At 44.9% G+C, this 17,066-nt stretch overlaps 1 protein-coding gene across 3 annotated transcripts in view; it reads left to right on the top strand.

Annotated features, from left to right (window-relative positions):
* Positions 1–17,066, top strand: part of RAB11FIP3 (RAB11 family interacting protein 3) — an 86,363-nt gene that overhangs the window by 41,710 nt on the left and 27,587 nt on the right. For all 3 annotated transcript variants that reach the window (XM_087729298.1, XM_087729299.1, XM_087729300.1), the window contains exon 4: positions 7,152–7,336. In XM_087729298.1, coding sequence (XP_087585424.1) covers positions 7,152–7,336 — 185 coding nt within the window. The remainder of the gene's footprint in view (positions 1–7,151; positions 7,337–17,066) is intronic.

Raw genomic sequence — 17,066 nt, 5'->3', positions numbered from 1 at the left:
CCTGCGAGATTCATAGAAAGGACTGTTGTAAGGAGCGTGTTGTCTGAATATACCTGGGAGTAGGTGGGGGGTTGGCGTGGGGCGATTGTAGAGAGCTTGTATCCTGTTGCGGCTAATTTTGCGTGGATTTTAAAAATGAAAGGTTAACAGCTGTTTTTTTTTCTGACGGGAACAAATCTTTGCATTTGGGGGGGGGAAGTTGCAGGCTTCGTCAGGTTTCGTCTCTTCTATCGCTGAATATTTAAAGCTTATGTTCGAAGCGAGGTGGGTGGGTGTGATAGCATAGCCTTTATTGTCGTTGTGCATCGTGGATACAACGAAATTGGTTTTTTTAGCCTCACTGGTGCAATCCCTGACGACAAATGCAAGCAACATAAATAGCATAAAGAATAATCCCTACACAGGTAATTAGGAAAAGGAAAACTAGTCATACATTTTCCGCCTGTGCGTGCAGTGATTGTGGTTGTGTTTAAGAGTCTGATAGCCCAAGGATAAAAACGATTTTTAAACCTATTTGTCTGGCTGGCTATACTTTGATGTCTTCTGTCCGATGGTAGAAGTGCAAAGAGACACTGACCAGGGTGTGAATCATCTCCGAGTATCTTCCTTACTCTGCTAAAGCAGCGAGATCTGGCGATGTCACCCAGTGGTGTCAGAGGGCAACCGATTGTTTCTTCTGCCGAATCGATCCCTCTCTGTAGAGCCTTCTGTCCGCAGCTGTTAAACCAGCATACCATACTATAATGCAATATGTGAGGACACTTTTTATGGTGGACCGATAGAAAGAGGTCATCAGCCGTTGTTCACCTGATTTTTTCGCAGGACTCTAAGGAAATGAAGTCTCTGTTGGGCCTTTCCAATCACCAGAGACGTGTTGTTTTCCCAGGTGAGGTCTTGACTAATGAGCACTCCCAAGATTTTAAAAGAGGAGACCCTCTCCACACAGACATCCCCCCCCCCCCCGATATACAGTGAGGCAGGTTCCTCTCTGTGCTTCTGGAAATCTAGTACCATCTCCTTTGTCTTTAGAGTCTTTGGTTAGGTGAAGATACACCCCTTGAGAGGAACTGAAGAAATTGAGGGAGCAGAGTTGGTCATTTCTTCCTGAAATACAGTGTTAAACTGTTTGTATCCCCCCTTCCCTTTTTGAGTTGTGAGCCGCCCTGAGTCCCCGTAGGGAAAAGGGCGGCATACAAATGAAATAAAACTCTAAACTCTAAACTCTTTGGATTTGGCGAAACAAAATCAGCTCATGGAATCATTAGATAACTTCAGGATTTTATTCCAGGGGATGACTTGTTGAAATTATTATTATTATTATCCGCCAGATGTTCAGATTGGATCTTTTTTTTTAAATTCACCTATCGAGGCCTTTCCGAGGACCAGGGATAGACAGGTGGATGTTTTATTAGTATGATTGTTTCATTTATTTATATCTTGGTGTTGTTATTTTTACAAATAATAAGGGACACGGTGGCTCAGTGGCTAAGACGCTGAGCTTGTCGATAAGAAAGGTCATCAGATCGGCAGTTTGAATCCCTAGCGTCCTGTAACGGAGTGAGTTCCCGTTACTTGTCCCAGCTTCTGCCAACCTAGCAGTTTGAAAGCATGTAAAAAATGCAAGTAGAAAAATAGGAACCACCTTTGGTGGGAAGGAAACAGCATTCCGTGCTCCTTTGGTGTTGAGTCATGGCGGCCACATGACCACGGAGACGTCCTCGGACAGCGCTGGCCTTTTGGCTTTGAAACGGAGATGAGTGACGCCCCCTAGAGTTGGGAACGACTAGCACGTATGTGTGAGGGGAACCTTTACCTTTACAAATACCTCAAGGTGGCAAACTTTCCTTCTCCTCTTTTCCCCACAACAACCACCCTGTGAAGTAGGTTGGACTGAGAGAGAGGGGCTGGCCCCAAATCACCCAGCTGGTGGCTTTCAGGACTAAGATGGGACTAGGACTCCCCGTCTCCTTGTGATTAGCCCAAAGTCGGTCAGCTTCCTTTCATGCCTAAGGTGGGACTAGAACTCCACGTCTCCTGGTGATTGGTCCAAAGTCAACCAGCTTCCTTTCATGCCTAAGATGGGACTAGAACTCCCTGTCTCCTGGTGATTGGTCCAAAGTCGGCTAGCTTCCTTTCATGCCTAAGGTGGGACTAGAACTCCCCGTCTCCTGGTGATTGGTCCAAAGTCAGCCAGCTTCTTTTCATGCCTAAGGTGGGACTAGAACTCCCCGTCTCCTGGTGATTGGTCCAAAGTCAGCCAGCTTCTTTTCATGCCTAAGGTGGGACTAGAACTCCCCGTCTCCTGGTGATTGGTCCAAAGTCAGCCAGCTTCTTTTCATGCCTAAGGTGGGACTAGAACTCCCCGTCTCCTGGTGATTGGTCCAAAGTCAGCCAGCTTCTTTTCATGCCTAAGGTGGGACTAGAACTCCCCGTCTCCTGGTGATTGGTCCAAAGTCAGCCAGCTTCCTTTCATGCCTAAGGTGGGACTAGAACTCCCCGTCTCCTGGTGATTGGTCCAAAGTCAGCCAGCTTCCTTTCATACCTAAGGTGGGACTAGAACTCCCCGTCTCCTGGTGATTGGTCCAAAGTCAGCCAGCTTCCTTTCATGCCTAAGGTGGGACTAGAACTCCCCGTCTCCTGGCTTTTAACCTGGTGCCTTAACCACTAGGCCAAACTGGCTTGCCTGCCTTTGGGATGTGCTGTTTCTGCTGAGAGGCCCAGCACAAAGCCATCGCTCGTTGGAATAAAATAAATGTCCATGTTGGAGTTCCTGCATTGGGGTCTTTGGGGCATTCTTCCTTCCTTCCTGAGAGCTTTGGGGGGTACAGTAGAGTAGTGGCAAATCTCTCATTGGGACCCACTTCCTTTTTCTTGTTTGGCTTTATAGCACCCGACTTCTGAGAAGAGAGAAGTCCCTCCGTATCCTGCTTCTCTCCCCTCCCCTCATAAAACCAGGCACTTGTTTAACAGTCCTGCAGTTGCTGGGAGAAAGGATCTGTCAGAGAAGCTGTGGAGTCAGCAGGAGTGTGGTTAATGCAAAAACTTCCTTTCCGGAGGGATCTGTCAAGGGCATGGAACAGCTGCCCCGGTGAAGTGGCTGATCCTTCCTGGAGTTGTAAATGGAGGAGCTGGGGCAAAGGTGTATTGGTTCCACCACAAAACCGCGTTCGACTAAACCGCGCTCGACGAAACCGCGTAGCTGACGTCATCAACAGGGTGACAATAGCGCGGAGACAGAAGCACGCTGTAAACGCTAAACCTAAAATTAACCCCTAAACCTAAACCTAACCCCCCTAAACCTAATCCTAAACCTAACCCTAAACCTAATCCTAACCCTTAACCTAACCTAACCTAACCCTAACCCTAACCCTTAACCTAACCCAAAACCTAACCCTAACCCTTAACCTAACCCTAAAGCTAACCCTAAACCTAACCCTTACCTTAAGTTGAATCGGCTTGCTTTCAAAGCGCTATTTAAAGCACCCTTCTTTCTCCGCGCTCGCTGTTGTCGCCCTGTTGATGACATCAGCGACGCGGTTTAATCGGGCGCGGCTTAGTCGAGCGCGGTTTTGTCGTGCCACGAGGTGTATTAGCTAGCAAAGGGTTCTGACCGAGGCTTCCCGAGAGCCCGAAGCCGACTCCTTGTCCCGACAAAAAAACCCTTTTATTCATTTCCTGTGAATTCTGCTCATTCACCTCCAGCAAAGTCTTTCAAAGGAGGATTTACAGTCACAGACCTTATCTGGCTTGGAGACCTGCCAGATATCTGCAAAACTTGGCAAGGAGTCTCAGAGAGTCACGTACCAATTAAGTGAACTAATTGTCTCCTGCAAACTCCACTCCCCTTTTGCTCCTCTGTTATTTCCTCTGCGAGGGGCCATTCATTATCTGGCCTTATTCCCAAGTCAACCCCTGTTCTTTAGCTGTTCCCTTCGTCTGGAAACTCTGCATGCGCACACAGGGAACAGGCTCCAGTTGTTCCTCTGCCTTACTGACTCTGAAGGCAGCTGATAACTGTCAGATGGCCCTGGTCCCCACTCGACATAGAGCCCTCATCAGAATCTTCCCCAGACTCCAGGACTGGTCCAGGTTCCTCCCCAACCTCCTCACTGTCCGAATCTGCTGCCAGCTGTACTGGCTGCTGGCAGGCCACAACATACTTTTATTAAAGGAGACACATTCCCTTGTTCAAAGCAAATTTTAGGTCCGTCAAGCACTATTATAAAAACCCGCAAAATTCCAGCTGGTCAGGTTCTAATCGTCCACCTGCAAATTTAATTTTTAAGCTTTTTTTTTTTTTAGCAGAGGGCAATCATTCTGCAATGTAAACACAACACATGGCGAAGAGGGATAAAACAGTATTACTATCCCTAGATTAGCCGGAAATGATGGATTGAGTTATAATCGCTATCTATGACATTGTAATCCCTAGTTTTAAAGCAATTTTTCTTTCCACTGTTACAAGACCTAATTAGGAACAGGTCATCATGGGTGGTGGTAGTAATCTACCTATGTGTAACAGACACAGAGCCCTCACCAGAGCCTTCCCCAGACTCCAGGACTGGCTCATGTTCCTCTTCAACCTCCTCCTCACTGTCACTCCCTCCCTCTCTCCCTCCCTCCCTCCCTCCCTCCTCAGCTCCTTCCTCCCTCCCTTTCCTCCTCAGCTCCTTTCCTCCCTCCCTACCCAGGTCTTTCTTTCTTTCCTTCCTTCCTTCCTTCCTTCCTCCCTCCCTCCCTCCCACCCTCCCTACCCAGATCTTTCCTTCCTGCCTTCCTTCCTTCCCTCCCTCCCTCCCTTCTCAGCTCCTTCCCTCCCTCCCTCCCCAGTTCTGTCCTTCCTTTCTTTCCTCCCTCCCTCCCCAGCTCCTTCCTCCCTCTCTCCTCAGCTCCTTCCCTCCCTCCCTACCCAGCTCTTTCTTTCTTTCTTTCTTTCTTTCTTTCTTTCTTTCTTTCTTTCTTTCTTTCTTCCTCCCTCCCTCCCTCCCTCCCTCCCCAGGTCCTTCGCTTCCTCCCTACCCAGCTTCCTTCTCTCCCTCCTTCCTTCCTTTCTTTCCTCCCTCCCTCCTCAGTTCCTTCCCTCCCTCCCTACCCAGCTCTTTCTTTCTTTCCTTCCTTGCTTCCTCCCTCCCCAGGTCCTTCCCTCCCTCCCCAGCTCTTTCCTTCCTTCCTTCCTTCCTTCCTTCCTTCCTTCCTTCCTTCCTTCCTTCCTTTCCTCCCTCCCTCCCTCCCTCCCTCCCTTCTCAGCTCCTTCCCTCCCTCCCCAGCTCCTTCCTTCTTTCCCTCCTTCCTTCCTTTCTTTCCTCCCTTCCTCCCTCTTTGTGGAACCCAAAATAGTCTTTTAACAAATCCTTGATCTGCCAGGATCCAGGACAGAAGCTAACAGCAAAACATGGGTGTGCACAATCTTTTGGGGCCGAATTCTACCCAGCCAACTGGGTCCCCTTCCAGAATACAGGTAGTCCTCACTTAACCGTCAAAATTCCCTATTCCCTGCAAACCTTGAGCTGTTATCTTCCCCTTACTGGATTTTCTCCCTCCTCCAATTGACCGCTGAACATGTGACTTCCAGTTGGTCAACATTGACTCCCAAGCAAGTGGTCTTGCTAACCTTTAAGTTGACTTTTCTGCTTTATTTTTAAAGAAACCTTCCTCTGAAGCCGATAAGGATGTTTGGTTTGGTTTAGTTGGTTTTTCTCCCAGGGGTCCTTCAAAAGTCATTGGCAAGATTTTTTTTTCGTTCCTATTCGGACACCTTAAGGTTCTTTCCCAGAGATTGTATTGGGAAGAAATGCCTCCGAATTGCTTGCTTTTTGTACAAATTTTATTACAAATGCTTTTAAAAAGAAGATCAGAACCAACGTAAACTAGAAAAAGAAAAAGAAGAAAGAGAAAGCTAAAAGTTCAAGAAAGGGGGAGAAAATAAAAGAGAAATAGAAAAGAAATTAAAAATATAGAGGCAGCTTCTGAACTTCTTTACAGCAGTTAAACATACAATTACAAATTTACCTGTGGTCACAGGTGGCTCAGTGGCTAAGATGCTGAGCTTATCGATCAGAAAGGTCGGCGGTTCGAATCCCTATGCGCCACGTAATGGAGTGAGCTCCTATTACCTGTCCCAGCTTCTGTCAACCTAGCAGTTTGAAAGCACGTAAAAAATGCAAGTAGGAAAATAGGAACCACCTTTGGTGGGAAGGTAACAGCATTCTATGTGCTTCGGCGTTGAGTCATGGCGGCCACATGACCATGGAGACGTCTTCGGACAGCGCTGGCAGTTCGGCTTTGAAACAGAGATGAGCAGCGCCCCCTAAAGTCAGGGACGGCTAGCACATATATGTGAGGGAACCTTTACATTTACCTATCTTATTTACCAGAATGGGGCAGTCCCCTGCAGCAACTTATTTGGAAGGCCATGAAAAGTCAGGTCTAGTGTCCAGTTTCATTCACAGGTAGTCCTCTATATCAGTGGTTCCCAAACTTGGCAACTTTAAGACTTGTGGACTTCAACTCCCAGAATTCTCCAGCCTGGCTGGAGAATTCTGGGAGTTGAAGTCCACAAGTCTTAAAGTTGCCAAGTTTGGGAACCACTGCTCTATATCAAACTAAGGATGCTGGATTCATACATTGCACTAAACCACAGACCAGTTTTTATAGGTAGGCCTTGACTTACAAGAGTTCAATTAGTGACCGCTTAAAGTCACAACAGCGCTGGAAAACTCATGACCACTTTTCACACTTAACGACCATTGCAGCATCCCCATAGTCACGTGATCAAAGTTCAGGCTCTTGGCAACTGGCTCGCATTTATGACGGTTGTGGTGTCCTGTGGTCATGCGATTTCCCCCTTTTGCGACCGCCTGGCCAGCAAAGTCAGTGGGAAAACTAGATTCACTTAACAACTGCGTTACTAACTCAACCACTGCAGTGATTCACTTAACGACTGGGGCAAGAAAAGGAGCAAAACTCACTTAGGAAATGTCTCATTTAACGACAGGAATTTGGGGCTCCCTTGAAGTCATAAGTCGAGGAGGACTACCTATATACTGTGTGATGGGCTCCGTGTTAAAAGAGTCGTCCAGTCCGTCTTCTCCTTTGTTGTTCTTGGTGCAGCTTCGTCATCAATATCCGTTTCTCTTTTTTGCCCGCCATAGGCCAATGAGGTGACCGACAGTGCGTATATGGGCTCGGAGAGCACCTACAGCGAGTGTGAGACCTTTACGGATGAGGACACCAGCACGCTGGTCCAGCATGAGATGCACGATGAAGTCGAGACGGACAGTGCTGTCGATTCCACGGTGCATTCGGAATTCATGGAGCCGGAGGAAACGGAGAACGGGTATTTAATTACTTATTTATAACATTTATATAGTCACCCATCTTTCAGCCAACTTTGGGCAGCTCCCAAAGGTTTTAAATATATCTATATATATCTAGATAGATATCTAGATAGATATCTAGATAGATAGATAGATAGATAGATAGATAGATAGATAGATAGATAGATAGATAGATAGATAGATAGATGATAGATAGACAGACAGATAAATAGATAGAGATAGATTAGAGATAGAAATGGATAGATAAAAGGCAAATGCCACTCACTCATCACAAAATCTCCAGAACCGTAAAGCCTACAAACTTGAAATTAGGCATGTATGTTCCTCTTGGCTTCTTGGCTAAAAAAAGATTTTTCGAAATGACAATTAGGTCATTAGTGTTTCTTAGACAGTAATTAACACACTCTGATGCTAAGGAGTCCTACTCCCCCTCCCCACCTGAAAAGAACTCTGTTCCAACTGCCAGTTGCCTTATATTAACACGCTCTGATGCTAAGGAGTTAGACAGTCTGCTCTCCCTCCCCACCTGAAAAGAACTCTGTTCCAACTGCCAGTTGTCTTATATTACCACGCTCTGATGCTAAGGAGTTAGACATTCTACTCTCCCTCCCCACCTGAAAAGAACTCTGTTCCAACTGCCAGTTGCCTCACATTCCGTTACCTCAGTTCAAAGTGGCAGACATTCCACTCCTTCATTCAGGGGCTCTTTACAGTAGTAAACATCGGTACCTCACCAAAATGTCTACGCCTTCCACCTATGGAACTGCTTCTGGACTCAAGGCAGCAGGACCATTTTAAAGCATTTTTAACTACCGGTTCTCCCGAGCCTGTAGTTTAAAAATGCTTTTAAAAAGTTTTTTAAAAAGTTCCGAGGATCACACAGAACTTTTAAAAAACTTTTTAAATATTCGATCTATATATCACTATCCTAAGTTATATCCTTATTTAAATACAGAGACAGATTTTTTTTTGTAAATAGGATTGTTACGAAAAATATCTATACCAATATGGAAAAGCTGTTACAAGTGTAAATTTGTGTTTTGTGTTTTGTTTTTTAAATATTGGAAAATGTAATAAATACTATTTAAAAATTAAAAAATAAAAACTTTTAAAAACATTTTTTTACTACCTGTTCAAACGAACCAGTAGCATGTTTACTACCTGTTCAGGGGAACCAGTAGCATTTTTACTACCTGTTCAGGTGAACCAGTAGCATTTTTACTACCGGTTCAGGCGAACCAGTAGCAATTTTACTACTGGTTCAGGCGAGCACTAGCAGTAGCATTTTTACTACCAGTTTAGGCAAACCAGTAGCATTTTTACTACCGGTTCAGGCGAACCAGTAGCATTTTACTACCGGTTCAGGTGAACCAGTAGCATTTTACTACTGGTTCAGGTGAACCAGTAGCATTTTTACTACCGGTTCGGGCAAATCAATAGCATGTTTACTACCGGTTCGGGCGAACCGGTAGCATTTTTACTACCGGTTCAGGTGAACCAGCCCGAACTGGTAGCATTTCACCCCTGATTGACTCTTTGAGGAGTGCATCAGAAGGCATCGTATTTTGATTTTCTTTTTCAAAATTTACATTTACAAATGTGAACGATTTGCATCTTTCCTTCCCCCCCCCCTCACAACAAGCCTGTGAGGTAGATATGAGTGGAGAAACAGGGACAGATCCAAAGGTCCTCCAGGAACGTCCGTTGTTGAAGGCTCTTCTTCCTTCTGATTACTCCATCCTCTCCATCCCCCTGCCCCACATTGCCTGGCCCGCTGCCTTTCAAGGACTCAGAGAAACCTCCAGAAGCCAAGAGGGGGCTTTCCTTATTGGTTGCCCAGCAGGATTAAGTTGCTGCTGATTTCCTTGACTTGCTCAGCTCATAATCGGCTTTATTGCGGGAGGCCTGGTTCAGAGGCTGCCAACTTTGGATCTGTTGTCACCCTCCTCTTGGGACGATACGGCCTTGGGCTCCCTAGACTGGAAGTACGGATGCTCTTCTGGGGATGTAGGTATTGTCTGTGTGGAGGGGAGGGGTTAGGCAGCTGGATTCGACCTTTGGAAAGCTAAGATGGGGAGGGGTTGTCAACAGCTGCTTCTGGCCTTGTATGCCTCCAGTCATTGCAAGACCCACGAGTGATGAGTATACTTGTTTTTCCAACACAAGGAAGAAACGCACCAGGAAACGAGAGAGGAGGCAGATTAGATAAAAGACAACATCTACATTTATTGCTAACTGGAAACCCTTGATGGGCTTTTTGCCTAAAACGGGGAAATAGCCGGGATTTATAATCTGTGGGTTTTTCTGACCCTTAGATAAAGATAGGTGATAAAAAGAAGGGAGTCAAGATGTGACTTTAGAGAGAGGGGTAAATCTACAATGGCACTTATCTTTTTTTTCATTTTGCACTTCTAGTTTTTCTTTTTATGCTTGCCGTTTTCTTGTTTTCCTTTCTTATTCTTTTTGTGTGTTTGCATTCGTTTTTGCTCTTGCTTTTAAAACTTTAAAACTTTCAGTTATATCAGCTGAGAGGGAGGTGCTGGTGCAATCAGGATGGACCAGAATTGGGGGTGTGGGGGTGTGGAGAGAAGGAAAATGCCAACAGGAAGGTATCTCAAGGGGCAAAGCTTGAACCTGTCTATTTTCTGTGCCCAGCTGTTTCTCTCCAAATGAAGTGTAGTTTGCAGCAATCCCAGAGTCAGAATGATGCCTCTGATCCTTTGTTGTTGTTGTTGTTGTTGTTGTTGTTGTTAGTTGCAAAGTCGTGTCCGACCCATCGCGACCCAATGGGCAACGTTCCTCCAGGCCTTCCTGTCCTCTACAATCCTCTGGAGTCCATTCAAGCTCATTCCGACTGCTTCAATGACTCCATCCAGCCACCTCATTCTCAGTCGTCCCCTTCTTCTTTTGCCCTCCATCTTTCCCAGCATGAGGCTCTTCTCCAGGGAGTCCTTCCTTCTCATTAGGTGGCCAAAGTATTTGAGTTCCACCTTCAGGATCTGTCCTTTTAAAGAGCAGTCGGGGTTGATCTCCTCCAGGACTGACCGGATGGCTGGCCTTGCAGTTCAAGGGGCTTGCAGGAGTCTTCTCCAGCCCCAGAGTTCAAAGGCCTCCATCCTTTGGTGCTCAGCCTTCCTTATGGTCCAACTTTCACAGCCATCCATTGCAACTGGGAAAACCATAGCCTTGACTATATGCACAGATACTGCAGCGTATCTGCAGTCTGTCTACAAATGAGCTTTGGAAATGTCCTCATTCCAGATCTCCCACATTATATTATCCCTTTTGTTTCCTACAGTCTTTCTTTACTCATCCATCTGGCCTTGACTATTTCCTCCTCCCTTAACCATTTCCCCCCCTTATGATTAGAAATTCTTTTGTTTGTTGATGTTCAGGAAATGTTTCCTGATAACTCTTGTTTTCATAGTTCACTAAATATTCTTTGATGAGTCAGGAATTTTACTAAAGCAGGAACATGCTTTCCCCCTCTCGATTCAATCAAATTTAATTTGCTTCTCTACATCAAAAAGAAACTGTTCCTAAATTATGGTATAGGCGTATTTCTGATTATTGTATAATCAATAGGCTCATTTTAGAAGAAGCAATCAATCAAATGTTAACAATGACGGTGTATCTATTGATCAATTAACAAGACAGTGCAAAGAACAGGCCAACATTTTTGATTGCTTCTCTTTGAAAATTTGATTTCTATCTAGGAATCTACAAATTGGAAATATCCAAGTAACAATGTAATATATGTGCCTGGTAAGGTAATATTTTGTTTTGTTTTGGTAATTTTGTGGTTGATAGCAGCTGAAAATATTTAGTTCTTGTAAACATTTCTTCTTTTTGTCATTTTGTCTGATGTAAGATAACTGTAGAATTCGCAATATTGTTGTCATTGTCTACCAGTGTTGATAATTTGATCTTTACATTCTGAAATCTTTTTCCAAATCCTTTTCTGTGAATTCTGCTGCCCCTTGGATTTGTCACATCTAGAGAAATTACTCTTTTTAACGATCTTTGTTGATCACACAGCCAGCCAGATGTTTAGACTAGATTCAGCATTTTTATCTTCCTGTTGAGCTCTTCCAAAGGACCCAGGAGAGGCAAATGTTGTATGATGGTGTTAGAAATATTGTTGCATGATGTCAGCTGTTTCAGATAAAGCAGCCTTTTGCAATTGACAGATGTTGATTTCGTCAATGCCGATTATTCTGACTTGTCATACAGCCAGCCCAGATGTTTAAACCGGATTTGGCGTTTTTATCCACCCATTGATTCCCTCTCAAGGATCAGAGATAGTCAGATGTTGTTGTTTGATGGTATTAAAAGTATTGTTGCAGGAGGCTCCAAGTAAAGTTGCCTTTTAAATTGACTGGTGGGGATGTTGTCAATGCCGAGAGTGCTCAAGGGCTGCTCCAAATGTTTGGGATTGCACTCAAGGCGCCTATTACTATTGGTACTATCTTGATTGTCTTTTGCCACTGTTGTTCTACTTCTACTTGTTAATCTTTGCATTCTGTGATTTTTCTCCAGTTCTTTCCCTTCTATTTTGCCATCTCCCAAGTATTACCATGTCCGCTATCCAGATTTTTTTTGTCATTTCAACAATTGTTAACTCTCTGTCTTCTTCTTCTTCTTCTTCTTCTTCTTCTTCTTCTTCTTCTTCTTCTTCTTCTTCTTCTTCTTCTTCTTCTTCTTCTTCTCCTCCTCCTCCTCCTCCTCCTCCTCCTCCTCCTCCTCCTCCTCCTCCTCCTCCTCCTCCTCCTCCTCCTCCTCCTCCTTGACTATTGAAGTCCATTACATATATTACAAATGTGCACTGTATATCCTGGAAACTTAATGAGCCACAAAGCAATTCTATACAAGGTGCTGGTTTTTTTAAGAGCAAATATTAATTCTCCCTCTCTCCTCTCCCAAAACCACAAATAACTATTATGTCATACGGAGTTTTCAGTTTACTCTACATTTTATTTGGAGTAGTTTTATTGGTTTGTTTTTATCCATATCTTTGGGTAATGATCTCATCTGTTCTGGATGGAACTTTTAAATCACCATTGTGAGAATGGGAAGATGTTGGAATCGGTATCTCCTTCTCCACATTTCCGGAGGATAACAAGACCATTTTGTCTGTTAATGCAAAAATAATGCCAACATTAGCACGTTGGATTTACAGATAAACTAGTTTCCTGTTTTTGAATGGAGTAAAATTCAGGACCTTACAGTTTCAGGCACAGAGGCATTTTTCAAATTCTTTTTCATTCTGAATTTGAATGGGAAAAACTTTTGGAAAAGTTTTCTTATATGTCTAGAGTTGATTCTACTATGAAAAATCTCTCTGCAGCTCCCTTAAAGAATTTCTGCATCCTTTATCCCTTCAGCATCCTAACAAAGTGGTCAATCATTTTCCTGGCACAGAGCTGAGTTAGTTTCACATATCCAGTGCTGTCCTTGGACATCCCAGATGGACTGAGATGGTGAAGCATTTTCTGATCTCCTCATTGAGTAAGGCTGAACACACCCACCCATCCTCTCATTCACGCATATTCAGACACACAAATCAAAATTCATGAATGATGGAGTCTAGTCTTTTTGCCTAATCTTCTGTTTTGATCTAGATTACAAAAGTTTTGGTGCTAATTCCAAGCGAAAACCTAACTCAGACTGTCCCACATGTTACAATATTATCCCCCCCAAAGATCCAGGGTGAACTGCTGGGGGTTTGCTTGGGTTCAGGCAATTCTCTAGCTAGGATTTTGCCCATATGCCTCCCCTGGCTGGCCACGTCCATCCCTCCCCTCCTAGGAGTCTCCACGCGGCCCATTCATCATGCCAGGTAAGTGCAGGGCCCACGTGGAGGCTTGGGGAGGGGGTGGGGGAAATGGGCCTACCAGAGGTTCTGGAAGTCCGGAAACAGGCTTGGGGGGAGCAGTTTTTAAGAGCCAAGGTGGCGCAGTGGTTAAATGTAGCACTGCAGGCTACTGCTAGATCAGCAGGTCAGCGGTTCAAATCTCACCGGCTCAGGGTTGACTCAGCCTTCCATCCTTCCGAGGTGGGTAAAATGAGGACCCAGATTGTTGGGGGCAATATGCTGACTCTCTGTAAACCGCTTAGAGAGGCCTGAAAGGCCTATGAAGCGGTATATAAGTCTACTGCTATTGCTATTGCTATTTTTGCCCTCCTAGAGGCTTGAAGAAAGCCCCCGGAGCCTGGAGAGGCGAACCTGCCCCCTCTGTGATGCAGGAGGCCGATTACGTAGCACGACAAAACCGCGCTAGTCAAAATAGCGGTAATAAAACCGCGTCGCTAAAGCCACGATGTCATCACCGTGACATCATCACCGCCATGGCAACAGCGCGGCGGCAGAAGGGCACTTTAAAACAGCGTGGCGGCAGAAAGCCGATTTAAATTAAGGTAAGGGTTAGGATTAGGTTTAGCGTTTGCTTTAGGGTTAGGTTTAGGGTTAGGGTTAGGGTTAGGGTTAGGGTTAGGGTGCTGAGTGCTTCGGAAGGCACAGATTTGCCCTCTGCGGTTATGTCATCGTGGTAGGGTCACGTTTTTCCTTAGCACTTCGGATGGCGCGGATTTGCCCTCCGCACTTATGTTGGTGCGGATAAGGGCTTCGCTGTTTTGTGGTGGAACCGGCCGATTATGCCATGCCCACCATGGCCACGTCCACTCAGCAATGGGGCAGCAAACCCATTGCAGCAATTTTTGAAGCCCACCCCTGCAAGGATCAAAATAGTCAATCAAATGCATGCATTTTTTTAACAATAGATGGAAACCCAGGCAAAATACATTAGTGAAATTGGAAGGTTATTGGGTATCACAAGGATATTCACGTGGCAAACTTTTTCAAGGGAAAAGAGCAAACCGTATGAGTAATTCTCCTCCCTTCAAAAATAGACTTGATAGCAACACACAACCAGAGGTGATATCTTGAAGAAACAGCAGTAGACGGGTAAAGGATTGAAACATGCTGGGAACTGAAGTTTTCCCAATAGCAAGCCATCAATTTGTGAATCTAAAGAGATCCACATCCTTCACTTTGATCTTGTTAATTTTTATTTTCAAAATACATTCAGGCCTTTAACGGATATTATTTGGATTTCTTTGGGACAAATTTTCTTGAGCTGCTTCCATTCAGCGATGAAGTCCAGGTCTGGGTATTAATAGACAACCATGTCCTAGCTATGGTATATAATCAGTAGATTGGTCATGCACAATCAAACTATCATATTCTAGGTCTTCTAAAGAGGTAGCGAGTTATTATGTCCTTGATTTAACAGCAAGTGGAGACAACGGTGACCAGAAATGACGCTGGCAAACTTTTCCATGACAGAGCCAGACTTCGAGATGAGAGTTATGTTGAAGAACATCAAGAGAAGCTATGTGGAAGATGGCCAACAACTCTTGTCCATGGCCAAAATTAGGGCCAGAAACAATAGACAAATATAGACAATGAACAATAGTTGCAGCTACTCATATTTTGTTTGAATATAAGAAAAGTAGTAAGTAGTTAAGACTTTCCCCATCATGGAACAGTCTACTTACTGAAGGTATGGATTTTCCATCTCTGGAGGTTTAGAAGAAGAGGATGGACATTCGTTCCTTGTGGATGGCTGAACTGAATTTGCTGCATATTGTACAGGTTGAATTGGATCATTCATGTGGTGCTTTCCAACACCATCGTTCTATGATGTCCCGAACCTTAAAACCATCTACTTGTTGTTATTAGTTGTGAAGTTGTATCCAACCCATCGCAACCCTATGGACAACGTTCTTCCAGGCCTCCCTGTCCTCTGCCATCTTCTGGAGTCCATTTAAGCTTACACCAACTGCTTCAATGACTCCATCCAGCCACCTTATTCTCTGCCGTCCCCTTCTTCTTTTGCCCTCCGTCTTTCCCAGCATGAGGCTCTTCTCCAGGTAGTCCTTCCTTCTCCTTAGGTGGCCAAAGTCTTTGAGTTTCCTCTTCAGGATCTGGCCTTCTAAAGAGCAGTCAGGATTGATCTCCTCTAGGACTGACCGGTTGGATGGCCTTGCAGTCCAAGGGACTTGCAGGAGTCTTCTCCAGCACCAGAGTTCAGAGGCCTCCATTCTTTGGCGCTCACCCTTCCTTATGGTCCAACTTTCACAGCCATCATTGCAACTGGGAAAACCATAGCCTTGACTATAGGCGCTTTTGTTGGCAGGGTGATGTCTCTGCTTTTTAGTATGCTATCTAGATTTGCCATAGCAAATCCCATCTGCTAGCATCACACAACATCCATTGCCAAATTGTTTGAGCTCTGCATACTCTATGAATCAGCAAATAGTGACTTAAGGCTTGGTGTGGTGTATGAAACTAGCCAGTTGTGATTTCGACAATAAAGCAGTTGTTTTGTGTGATCTCCCAACCCATAAGAGGAATGTATTTTGTTTCCCTAGGAGGTTCTGTGAAAAACTTGCTGTTTTGCACCTGTGCAAACACCACAAACTACTTGCTATTCCAGAAGATTTATATCTACATTTTCTTCTCTAGCCCAGGGCTGTCTCCTTTGACTGGCACCAGAAAGACAAGCTGCTCCGTTATTTATTTTTTTAAGTCCTTTTAAAGTAGTAAATACCGGGAATCAAACTTGAGGTTTTGTGCATTGTTCAGCTGATCTGCTGCTTGCAAAATGCTGCTGCCGTGATAAAAAGAAGTGCTTTAAAGCACATTCCACTGTAAGAATATGAAAGTGGTGAGAATTCCATCCATGTGATTTTAACAGTGTGGAGCGATGTACAAATTCTGCAAAGGTGGTTGTGTATTTCTAGAGTGTCTTTTGTTTTTTTAGAAAGAAAATGCTGGAGGTGTGAGAACCAAGAATTTCTGAATCCAAAGGGAATGTCCTCCTTTAAGTGTTAGATTCTGGTCACATCGGATGCACTGCACTGTCCATATATTTTTCTTTTAACAAGATTTCTGTTCTTTTTTGGTTGTGGCCCAGCTGCCACCTGTAGACGTTCAGTAACCAGCACTTTGCTTCCAAGGTGACACTGCTCCTACACACTGAACCCCAGATTGTTCTGGAATGGTCTTCTCCAAAGTGTTCCCTCTAGAACAAGGGTGTCCAAACTTGGGAACTTTAAGACTTTAAGCCAACTGGCTGGGGAATTCTGGGAGTTGAAGTCCACAAGTCTTAAAGTTCCCAAGTTTGGAGACCCCTGCTCTAGAAGATCAGGGCTTCTCCACCTTGGCAACTTGAAGACGTGTGATATCTCAGCTGGTTGGGGAAATCCTTGGTGTTGAAGGCCACACATCTTCGAGGTTGAGGAACATTGACATGTGGCAAAGAGCCGTGGTGGGCACAGTGATGAGAATGCAGTATTGCAGGTTAACTCTGCCTACTGCCAGCAGTTCAATTCTCACCTGCTCGAGGTTGATTCAGCCTTCCATCCTTCCGAGGTGGGTAAAACAAGGACCCAGATTACAGGCAATGTGCTGACTCTGTAAACTGCTTAGAGAGGGCTGTAAAGCACTGTGAAGCGGTAGATAAGTCTAAGTTTTATTGCTACTACTATTACTCTAGATTAGGGATATCAAACACAAGGCCCACGGGCTGGATCAGGCCTGCAGGGTGCTTAATTCTGCCCTGTGGGGCCACCCTAGAAACAGCAAAAGACAGGCCCATGCCAGTGAAAAAGGGGCCTGGAGGGGCCACCCACAGCTCCCTCCCCCCCCCCCAGGCTCCCATTTCG

This window comes from Thamnophis sirtalis, unplaced genomic scaffold, assembly GCF_051295495.1.
Source record: "Thamnophis sirtalis isolate CommonGarterSnake01/CBP01778 unplaced genomic scaffold, rThaSir2_p1.2 scaffold_14, whole genome shotgun sequence".
NCBI lineage: Eukaryota > Metazoa > Chordata > Lepidosauria > Squamata > Natricidae > Thamnophis > Thamnophis sirtalis.
Note: the sequence above shows the minus strand (reverse complement) of the source record. Positions and strands in the feature narration are given on the sequence as shown.